The sequence below is a fragment of the Pygocentrus nattereri genome, chromosome 12 (genome assembly GCF_015220715.1).
Source record: "Pygocentrus nattereri isolate fPygNat1 chromosome 12, fPygNat1.pri, whole genome shotgun sequence".
Taxonomy (NCBI): Eukaryota; Metazoa; Chordata; class Actinopteri; order Characiformes; family Serrasalmidae; genus Pygocentrus; species Pygocentrus nattereri.
Genome location: NC_051222.1, coordinates 39,431,834 through 39,448,501, shown reverse-complemented (window position 1 = coordinate 39,448,501; position 16,668 = coordinate 39,431,834). Strand labels below are relative to the sequence as shown.

The 16,668-nt window shown below is 42.4% G+C and overlaps 1 protein-coding gene across 1 annotated transcript; it reads right to left on the bottom strand.

The window, feature by feature from the left end:
• Window positions 1-13,089: 13,089 nt before the first annotated feature.
• On the bottom strand, window positions 13,090-15,790 carry LOC108414766 (microfibril-associated glycoprotein 4-like). The gene is made up of 6 exons (XM_017687670.2): window positions 15,747-15,790; window positions 15,355-15,377; window positions 15,037-15,246; window positions 14,825-14,921; window positions 14,255-14,422; window positions 13,090-13,859 (listed from the first exon to the last, which is right to left on the bottom strand). Exons 2-6 carry the CDS (start codon window positions 15,355-15,357, stop codon window positions 13,591-13,593), a joined length of 747 nt encoding a protein of 248 aa, XP_017543159.2. The 5' UTR covers window positions 15,358-15,377; window positions 15,747-15,790; the 3' UTR covers window positions 13,090-13,590.
• Window positions 15,791-16,668: the final 878 nt, after the last annotated feature.

Below are 16,668 nucleotides of genomic sequence, written 5' to 3'. Positions count from 1 at the left end.
TACAGGAGGGGGCTGAGCATACATCCCTGGGGAGTCCCTGTGCTCAGAGTCAGTGTGGAGGAGAAGCTGTACCCAACTTTCACCACCTGAGGTCTGCTCATCAGGAAGTCCAGTATCCAGCTGCAGAGATGAGAGTTCAAACCCAAGTCTGTGAGTTTAGGAATGAGTTTGGCAGGGATGATTGTGTTGAATGCTGAGCTGTAATCTATGAACAGCATTCTCCCATGTGTGTTCTTTCTGTCCAGGTGTGTGAGAGCAGTGTGTATCGTTAGTGCAGTGGCATCGTCTGTGGATCTGTTGGAGCAGTATGCAAATTGGTGAGGGTCCATGGTGGCTGGAAGTGTTGAGCAGATGTGAGCTTTGACCAGACGCTCAAAGCACTTCATAACTATAGATGTAAGGGCAACAGGGCGGTAGTCATTCTTGACAGACGATTTCTTGGGGACTGGAACAATTGTGCTTTCCTTAAAGAACTTGGGAATCACTGACAGTCTTAAGGAGAGGTTAAAGACATCAATGAAAACCTCAGCCAGCTGTTTGGCACATGCTTTATGTACCCGGCTGTGGATGCCATCAGGACCGGGTGCCTTGCGTGGGTTAACTGCCCTGAAGGATCTCACCATCTCAGCCAGGGGAATGGCTAGAGCGTAGCTCTCCTCATCTGCTGGGAGTTTCTCAGCAGGTGAGGTGTTAGTTGCCTCAAAACGAGCATGATGACCATTGAGCTCATCTGTAAGTGAGGAGGAAGAGCCCCCATCACAGACCACACCTACTTTGTAGTCAGTGATGGAGCGCAGGCCACTCTACATACATCTGAGTTCAGAGCCAAGATAGTTAGATTCCACTCTGTCTCTGTCGCTCCTTTGGCCAGCTTGATGGTCCTCTGAAGGTCATATCTGGCCTTCTTGTAGCTGGCCAACACTGTGCAGTGAAGCTAAAGCAGGCGGTTATGTACATGGTAGGACTGTAGTCACTACAAGTCACTACATCATGTCTTCCAAAAAAAAAAATAAATAAAATCACTGTATTAAAGTTCATACCTTGTAATTCTATTCAGTCAGACAGAGTAAAGTTGATATATATAACAGGATTTGAGTGGCAAAAGGTTTTTTTTTTGCCTAGTTTATTTGACCTACAAGTTTCCACCCATATTGGATCTAAAATCCACAGTGTAGGTCTGGACCAGTGTCAGTATCGATGTATCCCTAGTTTCTATGATTTTTTTTTTCTTTCTGCAGGGTGGTTTTATTTTACTCCTGCAGGTAAACTGTGTTTTTATAATGTACCTGTAATCGGATTACTGTCTATACATAAAACTTGTACTCAATTACTATCCAACATCCTGAAAACTGTAGTTATAAATGTTATGCAGTCTTATGTGCTCTTGTTCTTGAAACTTGAATCTTAGATTTTCACAGGTACTCTTGTGAACTGGGGTAAATTTCCATAGTGCTATTGTTCGTCATCTCATTCACATGATACAACCGTATCTTGGTAAGAAAAGCTTAAGATGAGCTATTTAAATTATCAGTTGTGGAAAAGCACAAGCTTTTAATGCGCAACAGCTGTGTGTCTATCACATGATCTGTTTGGACTAGTACAAGAGCCTGGGCTGTAGTATAGCACACTGCAAAGTATTGCTTTCCTCAAGACACTACTGAGCATTATTCCTGTTCTGATTTCTGCCTGTTTTGCTTTCAACTCTGATTTTTGGATTTCCCTTTTTTGTACTTTTGCCTGCTGTTTTGGTTCTCTGGTCTTTGATTCCCTGCTTGTTGTATGGACTCTGCCCTCTCTTTCCCCTGATCGTTATGATCGCCTGTATCTTTCCCAAATGATGTACAGACTGAGATCAAATGATCGTGAGGCAGAAACAAGACGAGTGTAAGGCTACATTTATACAGCAGATTAAAGTGGCCCAAATCTGATCTTTTTCTTCATATGTGAAACAGAGGTGTGTCTTTGTGTCAGTGTGAACAGATAAACACACTGAAATCCGATCCTGATCTGATCGGTGGCAGTGTGACTGAATAGCCAGACCGGAATTCATGTGACTTTTATGTCAACACAGCTTGACTTTCATCATAGTTTGGTGCTGCTGAGACTGATTTCAGCTCATGTTTCTGTACCAAAAAATTAGAAGGCACATGTCCAAATGTCTCTGTGTTCAAAGAGATTTAGAAGGAAACGGCTGAACATGGTCGCAGGAGAACGAGGTTGCAGCGTCAGGTCTGAAAGTTTAAAGAATCCGAGGACGTGAACCAAAGAAATGACTGTGACCTTTTTACAACTCAAACATGCTCTGGGTGATGAGCCCAGCGGTCAGTCAGTGAAGCTTCATGATGGCTCCCAGTGATGCTGGTGAAGATGAAGCTGATCCTTTGGGAGCGACTGGTGTTCACTGACATCTGGATGAGTCACAAGAAACAGCGTGAAGCTCTGTTCTTTTGCGCATGTGGGTCAGTGTAGGAGCTGGTCTGTTCAGACTAATGCTGCATATAGGTTGCATTTAAATTGTAATGTGAACAGCCAAGCAACAAAAAAAATAAAATCAGATTTGGGCCACTTTTACCTGCTGTGTGAATGTAGCCTAAACGATGGCAAGGCAGAGACAAGACTGAGATCAAATGATGTGGACATTGAGACAAGACCAAAACTAAGGCCCAGTCCCCTTCCTCTTAGCCCTTAGCCCTCTGTTTTTCGCATTCGTGTCTAGGGCTGGGGTGTCCCAATTCTTGTTGAGATAGAGGGGTGGGGTGAAGTGTTGGTATTGTCTTAGTTTAATGTCGCTTCAGTGTATTTTGGTCGTTTTGTTCATAACTAGCATAAAAAAATCGCTAATAGAATGCTAATGTCTCGGTAGCTAGCTAGCTAACTTTCCCATTCCACCTTAAATAGTCCAGCAGTTCTGATGCCTGAAGCACCAGAATGTAACTGCTGAACTATTTAAGGTGGAACAGAAAAATTCGAACAAGAATCTGCTGAATATCTGACTTCAGCTTCGTATCACTGAAGAATTAGGGTTGTGTGATAATAAATAATATATAGTGATAATATATTATATATTATACCCCCGGTTTGAAAGCATATGATGCCCTAAATGTAACTAAAGCCCAGCAGTGAGATGCTGAACTGTACCCTCATCTGCTGTCACTGCAGGCAGGCAGGGTTGCCTACAGAGCAGAGCTACTAGCTGTAAAGAATGTAAAGAAGACTGAGACAAGACTGAGACCAAATGATACAGACTAAGACATGGTGGAGTCCCAATGATGTTGAGACCGAGACACGACTGAGACCATTCATTTACAGCCTTGAGTCCGAGTCTGAACCTGGGTACTACAACACCGTGCGTCAGGATGCTTTAGTGTTCACACTGATCAGAATCTGTCTCCACATTTCAATGCAAAGAACTGATGGTAATCAAATTTCCACAGCAGTGGCCTTTATTCCACCCACATAAACTATAACTCAGTGTGAAAAGCTCAAGATGATATGGTCTAGTTACATTATCTAGACATCAATTAGAATAAGAATGTGTTACCTCACACTCTCCAAGAATGAGGAAACTCCTTTGCGCTTGACTGTAAGGAACTCCTGTGGTTTAGATACGTCTGATTAAAATGAATAAGGCCAGCTAGAAAGTTCTGATTAGATTTTGATTGGTTACCTCACTAAAGGTGACAATAGAAAAGCCATGCTTCTTCCCTGACTTTGAACATGTTGATCGGTCATTCTCGATTACTGGTGTACGTAGGAACGTAGGAATGATCGTGGGCAGCAGTCTCAGCTACACAAAGCAACTGCAAGTCATTTAATGCTACTATTCATGCTTCTACATTAATGAACAATGAACAGTCATGTACAATATACTGTAGCAAACTATAGTAATTATCTATAATAATTTATAATATTTTCTCTGTATAATATTCCTGTGGAGCTCTTATAGTAATCTATAATACTGGTGTAGCATCCTGTAGTAAACTATAGTCTTCTTCTCATTCCCTTTCACTCTTGCTGCTATCCTTATGTCACGCATCAGCCCTGACATCCGTCTCCACCCACTCCATCCTGCCTGCACCCTCTTCCTCACCTCTTTTCTACTGTCCATTGCTCTGGATGGTTGACCCAAGATATTTGAAGTCATCCACCTTTACGACCTCTACTCCTTGCATCTTCACCTTTCCACCTGCCTCCCTCTCATTCACACACATGTATTCCATCTGGTCTCTACCGACCTTCATTCCTCTCCTCTCCAGTGCAAACCTCCACCTCTCCAGATTCTCTTCCACCTGCTCTCTACTCTCACCACAGATTACAATGTCATCAGCAAACATCAGGGTCCATGGAGCCTCCTGCCTGACCTCATCTGTCAACCTGTCCATCACCATTGCAAACAAGAAGGGGCGCAAAGCTGATCCCTGATGTAACCTCACCACTGTCTCACTATCCTCATACATGTCCTGCACCACCCTAACATACTTTTGAGCTACACCCGACTTCCTCATACAGTACCACAGTTCCTGTCTTGGCACCCTATCATCTGCCTTCTCTAGATCCATAAAGACACAGTGCAGCTCCTTCTGACCTTCTCTGTACTTCTCTACCAACACTCTCAATGCAAAAACTGCATCTGTGGTGCTCTTTCTGGGCATGAAACCAAACTGCTGCTCACTGATCTGAACCTCTCGCCTTAGCCTTGCTTCAACAACTCTTTCCCATACCTTCATGGTGTGGCTCATCAACTTTATACCTCTGTAGTTACTGCAGCTCTGCACATCACCCTTGTTCTTAAAAATGGGGACCAGTACACTGCTTCTCCACTCATCAGGCATCCTCTCACTCTCCAGGAGTTTGTTAAACAACCTGGTTAAAAAGTCCACTGCCTTCTCTCCTAAACATCTCCATACCTCCACAGGTATGTCATCTGGACCAACTGCCTTTCCATTCTTCATCCTTTTTAAAGCTGCCCTCACTTCCACCTTACTAATTCTCTGCACTTCCTGATCCACTATCTCTCCCCCCATTGTCCACTTCTCTCTCTCGTTTTCCTCATTCATTAGTTCTTCAGAGTACTCCTTCCATCTACTCAACACTCTCTGTTCACTCACTAGTACATTTCCCTCTCTGTCCTTTATCAGCCTAACCTGCTGTACATCCTTTCCAGCTCTATCTCTCTGTTTAGACAAACGATACAAGTCCTTTACTCCTTTACTGTCCAGCCTCTCATACAGCTCATCATAGGCCTGAGCCTTTGCCTTTGCCACCATTCTTTTCGATATGCGACTAGCCTCACAGTACTCCTGCCTACTTCCTTCATCTCTCTGGTTATCCCACTTTTTCTTAGCTGCCTTCTTCTTCTGAATACTCTCCTGGACTTCCTCATTCCACCACCAACTTTCCTCATCTTCTTTCCTCTGACCAGACGACACACCCAACACATTTTTGCCAGTTTCTCTCACCACCTTAGCTGTAGTTTCCCAGTCCTCAGGTAGCTCCTCACTGCCCCAAAGGGCCTGTTGCAATTTTTCTCTGTATAATATTCCTGTAGAGCTCTTATAGTAATCTATAATACTGGTGTAGCGCCCAGTAGTAAACTATAGTAATTATCTAGCCCTGTGACTGGAAGCCCTGTGATCCCCTCGTGCCCTTGAGCAAGACACCTAACCCCCAATTGCTTCCCGGGCGCTGTGGATAGGGCTGCCCACTGCTCCGGGCAAGTGTGCTCACTGCCCCCTAGTGTGTGTGTGTATTCACTAGAGTGTATGTGGTGCTCACTGCATGGGTGGGTCACATCGACACAGCAAGAAATAAAAAGCTTTTCTGTTTTGAAACAGAGTTTCACCCTGTTCGGTTTCATAAAACGATAAAAATGTTGTAAAAACGTAAAAAAATTATAATATAATGAATAAAATAGACTTTGCACCTGTAATTTTTAAGGCTTATACATATTTTTATGCATATTTATCTTTAATGTACAGTTGTGTGCAAAATTTTGGACGCCCCATGTCGCTCCATGTTTTGTTGATTATTTTTTTAAATGTAAATAAGAGACCATCCTCAACAGAGACACATTTCTGCGCATTTAATACACAATTACTGTTTATTTAAGGAATTTAACATATGGTGGAAAATACCATGTATAACAAATATAATCAGGCGAGTGAATAAATGGAATTTGTGCATGAAAATCTGCTGGGAACTGCCATGTTGAAGCGTGTCCCTGTAGAGGGTGTGTTCACTTACTCACACTTAGGAAATCGACAAAACATCATTCGACCAAACTTTTGCACACCACTGTATAACAATTATTGTGTAATAGTGAAATATTGTGATCTAAATTTCAGATCAGGTCACTCACCTTCATCAATGTGAACAGTATTGTGTTTGTTTATTGCAGGTCCATTCGACACCTGCAGAAGGCGTCCGCCACAGATAGAAAAGGTGTGTGTGTGGTCATTGTGTGGTCAAGTTACTGATGTGAGTGTTAGACCAGGAAAAGGCTGAAATACATCAGTTTCAGTGTTTATTTTGAAGATTTCCCAAAAATTAAGGTTAAGAAAAGATTAATATGTAGTGAAAAACGATTTCACTAAATCTTATTTCATCACAGAAACCTATAAGAAATGATTACTATAAATAAAGTTCACTATGTACAGTACTAATGATTAGTACTGTATTTAGTACAGTATAATGATTTTATATATATATAACTGCTCAAAAAAATAAAGGGAACACTTAAACAACACAATATAACTCCAAGTAAATCAAACTTCTGTGATATCAAACTGTCCACTTAGGAAGCAACACTGACCATCAGTTTCACAGCTGTTGTGTAAATGGAACAGACAACAGGTGGAAATCATTGGCAATTAGCAAGACACACTCAATAAAGGAGTGGTTCTGCAGGTGGGGACCACAGACCACTTTTCAGTACCTTTCTGCTTTCTGGCTGATGTTTTGGTCACTTTTGAATGTTGGTGGTCTTTCACACTCGTGGTAGCAGGAGACGGAATCTACAACCCACACAAGTGGCTCAGGTAGTGCAGCTCATCCAGGACGGCACATCAATGCGAGCTGTGGCAAGAAGGTTTGCTGTGTCTGTCAGCGTAGTGTCCAGAGGCTGGAGACACTACCAGGAGACAGGCCAGTACAACAGGAGATGTGGAGGAGGCCGTAGGAGGGCAACAACCCAGCAGCAGGACCACTACCTCTGTCTTTGAGCAAGGAGGAGCAGGAGGAGCTGCCAGAGCCCTGCAAAATGACCTCCAGCAGGCCACAAATGTGCATGTGTCTGCACAAACGGTTAGAAACCGACTCCATGAGGATGGTATGAGGGCCCGACGTACACAGATGGGGGTTGTGCTCACAGCCCAACACCACGCAGGACGCTTGGCATTTGCCAGAGAACACCAGGATTGGCAAATTCGCCATTGGCGCCCTGTGATCTTCACAGATGAAAGCAGGTTCACACTGAGCACATGTGACAGACATGACAGAGTCTGTAGACGCGGTGGAGAGCGATCTGCTGCCTGCAACATCCTTCAGCATGACCGGTTTGGCAGTGGGTCAGTAATGGTGTGGGGTGGCATTTCTTTGGAGGGCCGCTCAGCCCTCCATGTGCTCGCCAGAGGGAGCCTGACTGCCATTAGGTACCGAGATGAGATCCTCAGACCCCTTGTGAGACCATATGCTGGTGCCGTTGGCCCTGGGTTCCTCCTAATGCAGGACAATGCTAGACCTCATGTGGCTGGAGTGTGTCAGCAGTTCCTGCAAGATGAAGGCATTGAAGCTGTGGACTGGCCCGCCCGTTCCCCAGACCTGAATCCGATTGAGCACATCTGGGACATCATGCCTCGCTCCATCCACCAATGCCACATTGCACCACAGACTGTCCAGGAGTTGACGGATGCTTTAGTCCAGGTCTGGGAGGAGATCCCTCAGGAGACCATCCGCCACCTCATCAGGAGCTGCCCAGGCGTTGTAGGGAGGTCATACAGGTGCGTGGAGGCTACACACAATACTGAGCCTCATTTTGACTTGTTTTAAGGACATCACATCAAAGTTGGATCAGCCTGTCGTGTGTTTTTCCACTTTAATTTTGTGTGTGACTCCAAATCCAGGCCTCCATTGGTTAATAAATTTGATTTCCATTGATGATTTTTGAGATTTTGTTGTCAGCACATTCAACTTTGTACAGAACAAATTATTCAATGAGAATATTTCATTCATTCAGATCTAGAATGTGTTATTTGAGTGTTCCCTTTATTTCTTTGAGCAGTGTGTATATATATATATGGCTGTCTGTGTCTGTCTGTCTGCCCTGCGATGGACTGGCGACCTGTCCAGGGTGTATCCTGCCTTCCGCCCGAAGACTGCTGGGATAGGCTCCAGCACCCCCTGCGACCCTGACGGAGAAGCAGCTTAGAAAATGGATGGATGGATGGATGGATATATATTCTTGGATGGATATATATATATATGCTCCATCCTGGAGAGTTGGCAGCTTCTCAAGAATATCTGACATATCTGTATTTTGCCAAGTCTACTCCAAACTCTGTCCCCGAATGACCACTGGACACATCTTCTCAGGTTTCTTCCCTTTTCTGGAGCGCAGCACATATTTCATATCAAATTTTTTAGAGCCTTCTTTTTGCAACTTTTTCTTCTGCATCTGCAGTCCTTCTAATTGGTTCTCCAGTGCTCTTCGGCTTTCAAATCCAGTAGATTTGTCCAAATAAGAAAGGCATTGCTCTATACTTCTCTCAACCTCTTTTACGGCTCTCTGTCTGTCCTCCATTCTGGTACTGGATGTTGCCGGAAAAAATGCTCTTGATGAAAATTCCTCACTTTCTGGATCCTCATCACTATCTCCATTCTCACTTTCATCAGAACTGTCATCTCCTGAATCCTCTTTTCTCCAAGTTTTGTCTCCTCTTTTTTCTGCTTTAGCCAGTATCCGCCTCACTGCTGGGTCATATCCACCTTTGATCTCACAGTCACTCTGATCACCCTCATCTCCAGATTCCATCCTCCTGATTCTCAATTTACCCTTTGTCTCAAAACGTCTCTGTTTTTTCTTGCTTTTGGAGGTTGGATACATCTTTATAGTTGTTTCCACTCGTCCTGTTTCTATTGTTCGATCATCCACATCTCTAATATGATAGTTGCCCTCTTGACTGATCACTGGAAGCTGGGGATAGATATCCTCAAACTTCACTTCCTTCTCATAAGGTGGAGGCTTCTTTACAGAGTCCACATGTGAAAAAGGTGTATTAACTTCTGCCTTTAATTTATCTGTCTCTCTTGTATTTTTCCTTATTTCTTCTTCACCTCCCTTTCTCTTCTCCTGCGCAGCTTTCATCCACTTCTGTCCCTCATGCTCAAACAGCTGTAGCATACCAAGCTCTACCTGTCTCTTTTCTTTACGCTTCTCCCCTTTTTTACCCTTCTTTTGATCTGCCTTGTATGTAGACACAAACACCTGCATTGTTTTAATTACATCTAAATTAAGTGTCCCCTCTACTGGCCAAGGTTGGTCAATATCAGGCCAACGCTTATACCATTTCTCTGATACCTTTGTTATACCTTTAATTAAAGGATTGTTTTTCTGTACCACATCAACAGGAGTAATAACCTTTGAAACTTGAGTAACCTGTTTTGACATTGTAACAGCCCCCTTATACTCCTTCTAATTGAAAACTTAGTTGTTCAGAGTATATTACTTAAACTATTTTAAAACTACTTAACCCTTTGTGGAATTATTAGCTTTAGTATTGTTCATATTACTCTTTTAAGATGTATTAAAGAAAGCTTATGTCTTGCATTGAAAGCTTAATGGTCATATTGTCCAATTCTAAGAGCTAAGAGTCAGCACATAAGGCTGTGTGTTGACTAATGGTGGAATACACAAGGACGTCAGATAACAGGAAATACCTCGAAGCTAATAGTAGTAGACACTGGGATTAGCACACCACACATGTGGTTCATCTGGTCAGATAAGCAGAGCCATTGTCTGGAAAACGGGGGGAGTTGATAAACACAGGGAATACCTTAAGCTGACCTTGCAGACGCGCTCATGTCACGAGCGCATCCTTAAACTTTTATGATGTGGATTAGTGAGATGGCCTAACACACACATTGGAGGCTGGGGTAAGGAAGGAGCGGTCATGCGACTATAAAAAGGGAGTCAGATGAGAAGGGGTCAGAGCTTACTTGGGAGATACATGATGCATGTTCTCTGTTTGTAACCAGAATTCTGTAATAAAACCGTTTGTTTCACTTCAGTCTGATCTACTCGTCTCATTTGTTTTGCATCAACGAACACGCAGGACTGGTTTCGTCCACACCTTCTATTTGTGTACCACTTTCACACTGCAGAACTTGCCAACCTCAGAAGAATCAAAAGCCGATCAATAAGTGCCAAGCAGTAACAATACCTCCAGCAAAATTTCAATCCAATTAAAACCCCAACAAATTAAACAATCAGGCTCACACCAACAACCTTGAACCAAACAATACCTCAAATAGGATAGCTCAGTCTGTTGCCAAGTCTCTGTGTTTTATTTCTCCCTTTTTTGTAATAATTACTACAACATAATTACTACTACTGCATACATTAAGTTACTCATATGTGAACAAATGAATGTGCAATTTAAACCCAAACTAAAAAATGCTATTATTATTAGTTAGTAGTTTAAGTTAGTAAAATGTGTATCAGAAACAGCATTTAGCATTTAGCATACATTCAAACAAAGAGTTTGTGGATGAAACAAAGAACTGGCCTTTTTTATCTGTGTTGATATCAAGGGCTGGAGTCAGAATTCCATCCGCAAGTCTCCACGTCACACACTCTCCGACTGCCTCCTCCTCTCGTGGCTCCTCCCCCCATATAAGGCAGAGAACAAGCAAAAACTTCAGTACATTTTACAGAACGGAGCCAACCACTTCACTCTCATCAGCACAAACCCTCCAATTCATGCACAGCAAGCACACTCCCACAACTCCACAGTTAAACAATTCCACACCACTCATAAAACAGGAGCCTAGCACACCTCATGGACCCACAGTTTCTCATGCACATCACTTCCACACCGCCCTTCTTTCCAAACTCTCAAGAACAAAACTTTTCACGCAACCCTAATAATTCTCAAATCTCCTCTTTTAACCCTAAGGTATATTTAAAACTTTTGTAACTCGTACTAAGGTCTGTCCACTCTCGCATCCACACCTGAACATACTCTCCAGAACTCCCCACTCAGGGCACCCCACCGTGAAGCCCGCTCTCCCCCCTGACCGCATGACAGAGAGTGATAAACTCATAAAACTGACCTTGGAATCAACTAATAATAATCAAGGTTTTTATCGGCCTGCCTATTGCAGCCTCTTACAAGAGGGCTTTCTTTCCCCATTTGCGGCCCCTTTTCCTTTACTCTTTTCCTTTCCTTATTTCTCTTAACACTTTTTCCTTTTTACACTTCACTTTACTTCTTCTCTTTGTTCCTTCACTTTTCTCTATTACCTTTAACTACCGAATTCCCTAGGCCCAGGGTGTTCTCCCCCAAATTTAGACTATTACACTTATTCCTCAAGGCCCAAGTTTCACACTGTGGCGAATGAAAACACATGACTTACTGTTAACGAGATAAAAAGGGCCCTAATCTGCGTTACGCTTGCATGGTGTCAATCAATCCCACTTCTAGTGTTACTCCTAGGGTATTAACTTCTTCTTAACTCTATTTACTCTTTTCTACTCTTTTTCCCTTTATTCTGCTATACTCCCCCCTGTTGCGGCGTATTACAATGCAACAAAACAAAATTTAGAACGAAGAGGCAAACCCACAACCAAGACAGCATGGCACACCCACACAAAGCTCTTTAACGGTGCGACCATACAGCACAACAGAACAGCAGAGCCTCACCGAATGGACCAGCGCTCAAACACGTGAGAAAAACTCACCCTTTTCTGTCGACAATAGGAGCGGAGGTTGATGAGCTGAGGCGATCGTCTGCACCTGCCGGTCACAGCAACGTCCGAAGTTCGTGACGCCAAATTCTTGTGGTTTCTTCAGTAGCGATGCTGTGAAGGTGTAGGAACAAACTCTTCGGTAACACCCGTCTCTTGCATACAAAGATGTTTATTAGCATTGAGAGGTCGAAGTCACAAACAAGCCTCGCGAAACAGCTTGGAGAGAACAGCCAATAGTCTCTGACACATACATTTCAGCTCCTGGTTTTATACCCGCTGTGGACGTATAGCCCACATCTGGTTTCTCTCAAGATAGCCTCAGTTTCGATGTATGGCTCCTCTCAAACCAAATTAGGTATAAACATACATTCTTCTCCAGAATGGCCCTGGTTGTCTAACCCCCATATATAGCATTTGTTATCATTCAGGGGGCCCCTTTCCTGTCCAGATGCCTCCTGCATCAGCTCGACTGAGACCCTGTGGTCCTACAGAATAAACTCAACCAGGACCAATATGATAGAAATTAATGTTACAACTATAGAATTAATAAGATCAAATTCACCACAGCTGTTATATCTAAAAGGGTGGGCCGACATCATATTAAACCCTATGGATTAAGAATGGGATCTCACTCAAGTTCATATGCGTGTGGAGCCAGACAAGCGAATACTTTTGGAAATATAGTATATGTAGAGGAACAGATGGACTACAGTCTGTAATTGTAGAACTACAAGTGAAACTGGTCAGTTCCCCCCCAAAAAGTTGACATTTTGTAAATTGTAACTGTTTAATTTCAGCGTTTGACCACAACTGTTGTCTATTTTTCTGTTTCATTCAGAGCAAATACAATTACAATCGCTATTTAAACCACCAAAGCACAATCCATGTTGTCTGTGATTCCGATGGCTGAGGTAAGTAAATGTCGGTTACCACTGAAGAACAAGGTAACAGAGTATCAGAGAAACAGATGGACTACAGTCTGTAACTGTAGGACTACACAGTGCAGCTATACAGTAAGTGGAGCTGATAAAGTGGACAGTGAGTGTAGAAACAAGGAGGTCATCAGAATGTTATGACTGATCTGTCTGTGTGTGTATGAAGTAAATGAGGGCACAAAATAAACCTTTATTGTTTCAAAATGTAAATATTTTATTAAGTCATAAGTATATAATCAGAATATCAAGCCAAACAGCCAGAATTACAGATTGAGTCAAATGATCTAAGAAGATTAATCATGTCATGTAAAAATGTGCACACATTGAATCACCTAATTGAGTGGTTCCCAATCCTGCCCCTGGAGTGCATCCTGCCCTGCACATCTTAGTGTTTTCCCAGCTCCCGACATGCCTGACCCAACAAGGCAGTTCATTAACAAAGCCTTCCTGAGCTCAAGTGGGTGTTCTAAGGATGAAAACACAGACATGTGCAGGGGGTTCTCCAGGATCAGGGCTGGAAACCTGTGATCTTTTTAAAAGGAAAGAAAACGTTGAAGTTAACAGTACTCAGCATGTCTCCTGTATTGGGACATCTCTAAAGACAAGGCTGAAGAACGTTATATATGAGAGGGATCTTGTGTGCATCTTCCTGACTTGTAGCATTCCACAATGCAGTTTCCTTCTAGGCTTTCACTTCCTCCCTTCAAGCTCTTCCAGAGACACTCGGCGGATCTTCATCACGATGGTCTTCAGGGAGTAATAGTAACCTCTCCAGCAGCTCCACATAACCCCTCCGTATTGCTCTCCTATACTCCCCCATTTGTACATGCCATTGGGATTGGCGATGTGGCACGGCCAATAGCTATACCAGAACCCTCCCGCATAGCCATTTGCACAGCCAGCGTAGTCTTTGTCGAATGTTACAAAATTCCTCAAATTGTGGTAGTACAAACAGTCACCTGTAAAATATTTTTTATTATTTTATGGTTTTATGGTAGAAAACATTTCAGTATTTTGAAATGGGAAATCAACACTTTAGCATCTGCATCGCCAGTGTTTTGTTCATGGTTAACCGCCATTCATTATGAGTTAAACTAGTGGCCGTTATGCTTTAGGTCTTCAAGTAGCTTTGGTTTTTTTACATTGTTTTTGAGTTGAAAACAAAACTATTGCAGAAATACTCTGTTTAATGTATATATATATATATATATATATATATATATATATATATATATATATATATATATATATATATATATTGTGTAAATAATATAAATATATATATATTGTGTGTTTGTGTAAAATCCTGGATTGAACAAATATAAATACTCAAAGAATGTAACACTTTACTCACCTGCACCGCCATTGATGTAATCACTGATGCGTAGCCTGTAATTGCTGGACTCTGGATCAACGGAGAAAGAGGAGTACTGGGCATAGGCGCTGCCACCAGCAAAATCCTCCATGTCCACTCTCAACTCGTATTTATTTGTATATGTCAAGAGAAACATGGTCTCCAGACCTGCAGTTTGAAAAATAGATTAGATTGATTTTCAACAAGACCCAACAATTTTGATTAGTAGACGGGAAACTGTCCAGGAGGAACCCAGTAGGAACAGGTAACCCGAAACACAGAACACTCATTTCCCTGCCAGTTTCCAGTTAGTGTAAGGCATGTAAATGGAGGTGTCCACGGACAGCCCAGTGTTACAATATAAACATGCAACATTAAGATAACTGCCTCTTGGAGAAGTGTGGTTAGCACCAAATATACATTACATGACTGATTGTTTTGCTGATAATCTCACATTAAGATAACATTTTTCAATCCTAATCTAGCCACGCTGCAGAAAGATGCTCAACATAAAGAAATGTACTGCTTGCTTTTTATTATTCAGTCGCAAAATGCCATGCTGTGCCTCACCCAGCCAGTATTCCCCGGTTATGTTCCCAAAGCCGTTCTTGTACTGCTCCCATGGTCTGTAGAAACTTACACTGCCGTCCATTCTCCTCTGAATCACCTGGGAGTCAGATTATACAGTAAACAATTACCAGAGCACTCTTTTACAAGCATGGGCCATCACACCAACGGACCATATGCTGAAGTAGTTTTGAACATTTAATAGTTTTACTCACCGTCCATTTCCCGTCCTTGTGGCTGTCGTACTCGTTGCAGCCCATATCGCAGTAAACCTGCACTGCTTTCTCAGGACCCTTTGGGTAAATGGTGTAGACACCACTTTGGTTGGATCCATTATTGAAAATGTCCTCACAGTCCAGAGGAAGGAACCTCTTATTGACAGGGATGGACTGCACCAGCAGGGGGAGTGCTACAAACAGCAGCAGCTGAAAGCAGGAGTAACAGAAAGGAAATGACAGCAAAGACGGCTTTTAGATGTTTTTCCCACAAGAAATGTGACCTTCAAGAAGCATGGATAGACTAGACTGGCTTACCATCTCTGTGAGGCGTCTTCCTGCTGTTAAGGAAAAATATATACAACAAACAAAATTGAATTCTTATTTGTGATTGTGACCAAACGAAAGAAGATTGTGCTGCAAAAAAACTAAATTCAGTTTTCCTTTTCACCTTGGAGCAATATTCACTCCCCATACATTAGTACCACCCCAGGAAAATAAACTGTTCATAAAAGAAATGGCATGATTATTACTTCTTAATACTAAAATAAAAAAATATACATTATACATCCAGATGATTTTTGCATTATTTTGAGTGCATACTGCAAAAATATTTATTTCTGCATGAAGATAATGACTGATATAATTAATTAGCATTTATTTATATTATTAAGAAAATGCATTTGCGTGATGCATTCATCTGTTCTTACCGTATCCTGTAGCTGCAAGAATGTGCTGTGCAGATATTGCTATGTTTGGCTGCCAGTGCACAAGTAAGGAACATTACCAGCTCTTTTATAGGGTTGCTAGTCATCTTGGTGTAGATCCAGTTTTTGTGACGTCAATTCTCCTAAACCGCTAGCAGGTAGTCAGGCAGCATTTTAAAGCTAAAAATACATAAATAAATTGTTTCCAAGAAGTAATGCACAAGGCACTTATCATGTACCCATCATGATGTAGTCCCCTGGCTATGATGGAACTTGCGGCACTGCATTGAAAGAATATTTTCCTACCTTTTCCTGATGAGAAAAGGGGGTATGTATTTCACCATGCAAACATTTCTTTGCAACATTTCATGATACAAAGAGTCCTTTTAAGTGTGCAAATTATTCTTTGTGTTCATGGCTCTATATAGAACCACTACACTCGCCGGCCATGTTATTAGGTATATTATTGTTCAGTTGCTTGTTAACAGAAATAGCTAATCAGCCAATCACATGGGCGCAACTCAATGCATTTAGGCCTGTAGAGGTGGTCAAGACAACTTGCTGAAGTGCAGACCGAGCATCAGAACGGGGAAGAAAGGGGATTTAAGGGACTTTGAACGTGGCGTGGTTGTTGGCGCCAGACGGGCTGGTCTGAGCATTTCAGAAACTGATGATCTACTGGGATTTTCACGCACAACCATCTCTAGGGTTTACAGAGAACGGTGCAAAAAAGAGGAAATATCCAGTGAGCGGTCAGTTGTGTGGACGAAAATGCCTTGTTGATGTGAGAGGTCAGAGGAGAATGGGCAGACTGGTTCCAGATGATAGAAAGGCAACAGGAACTCAAATGACCAACCAGAATCTCTGAGGAACGTTTCCAACACCTTGTTGAAAGTGTGCCACGAAGAATTAAGGCAGTTCTGAA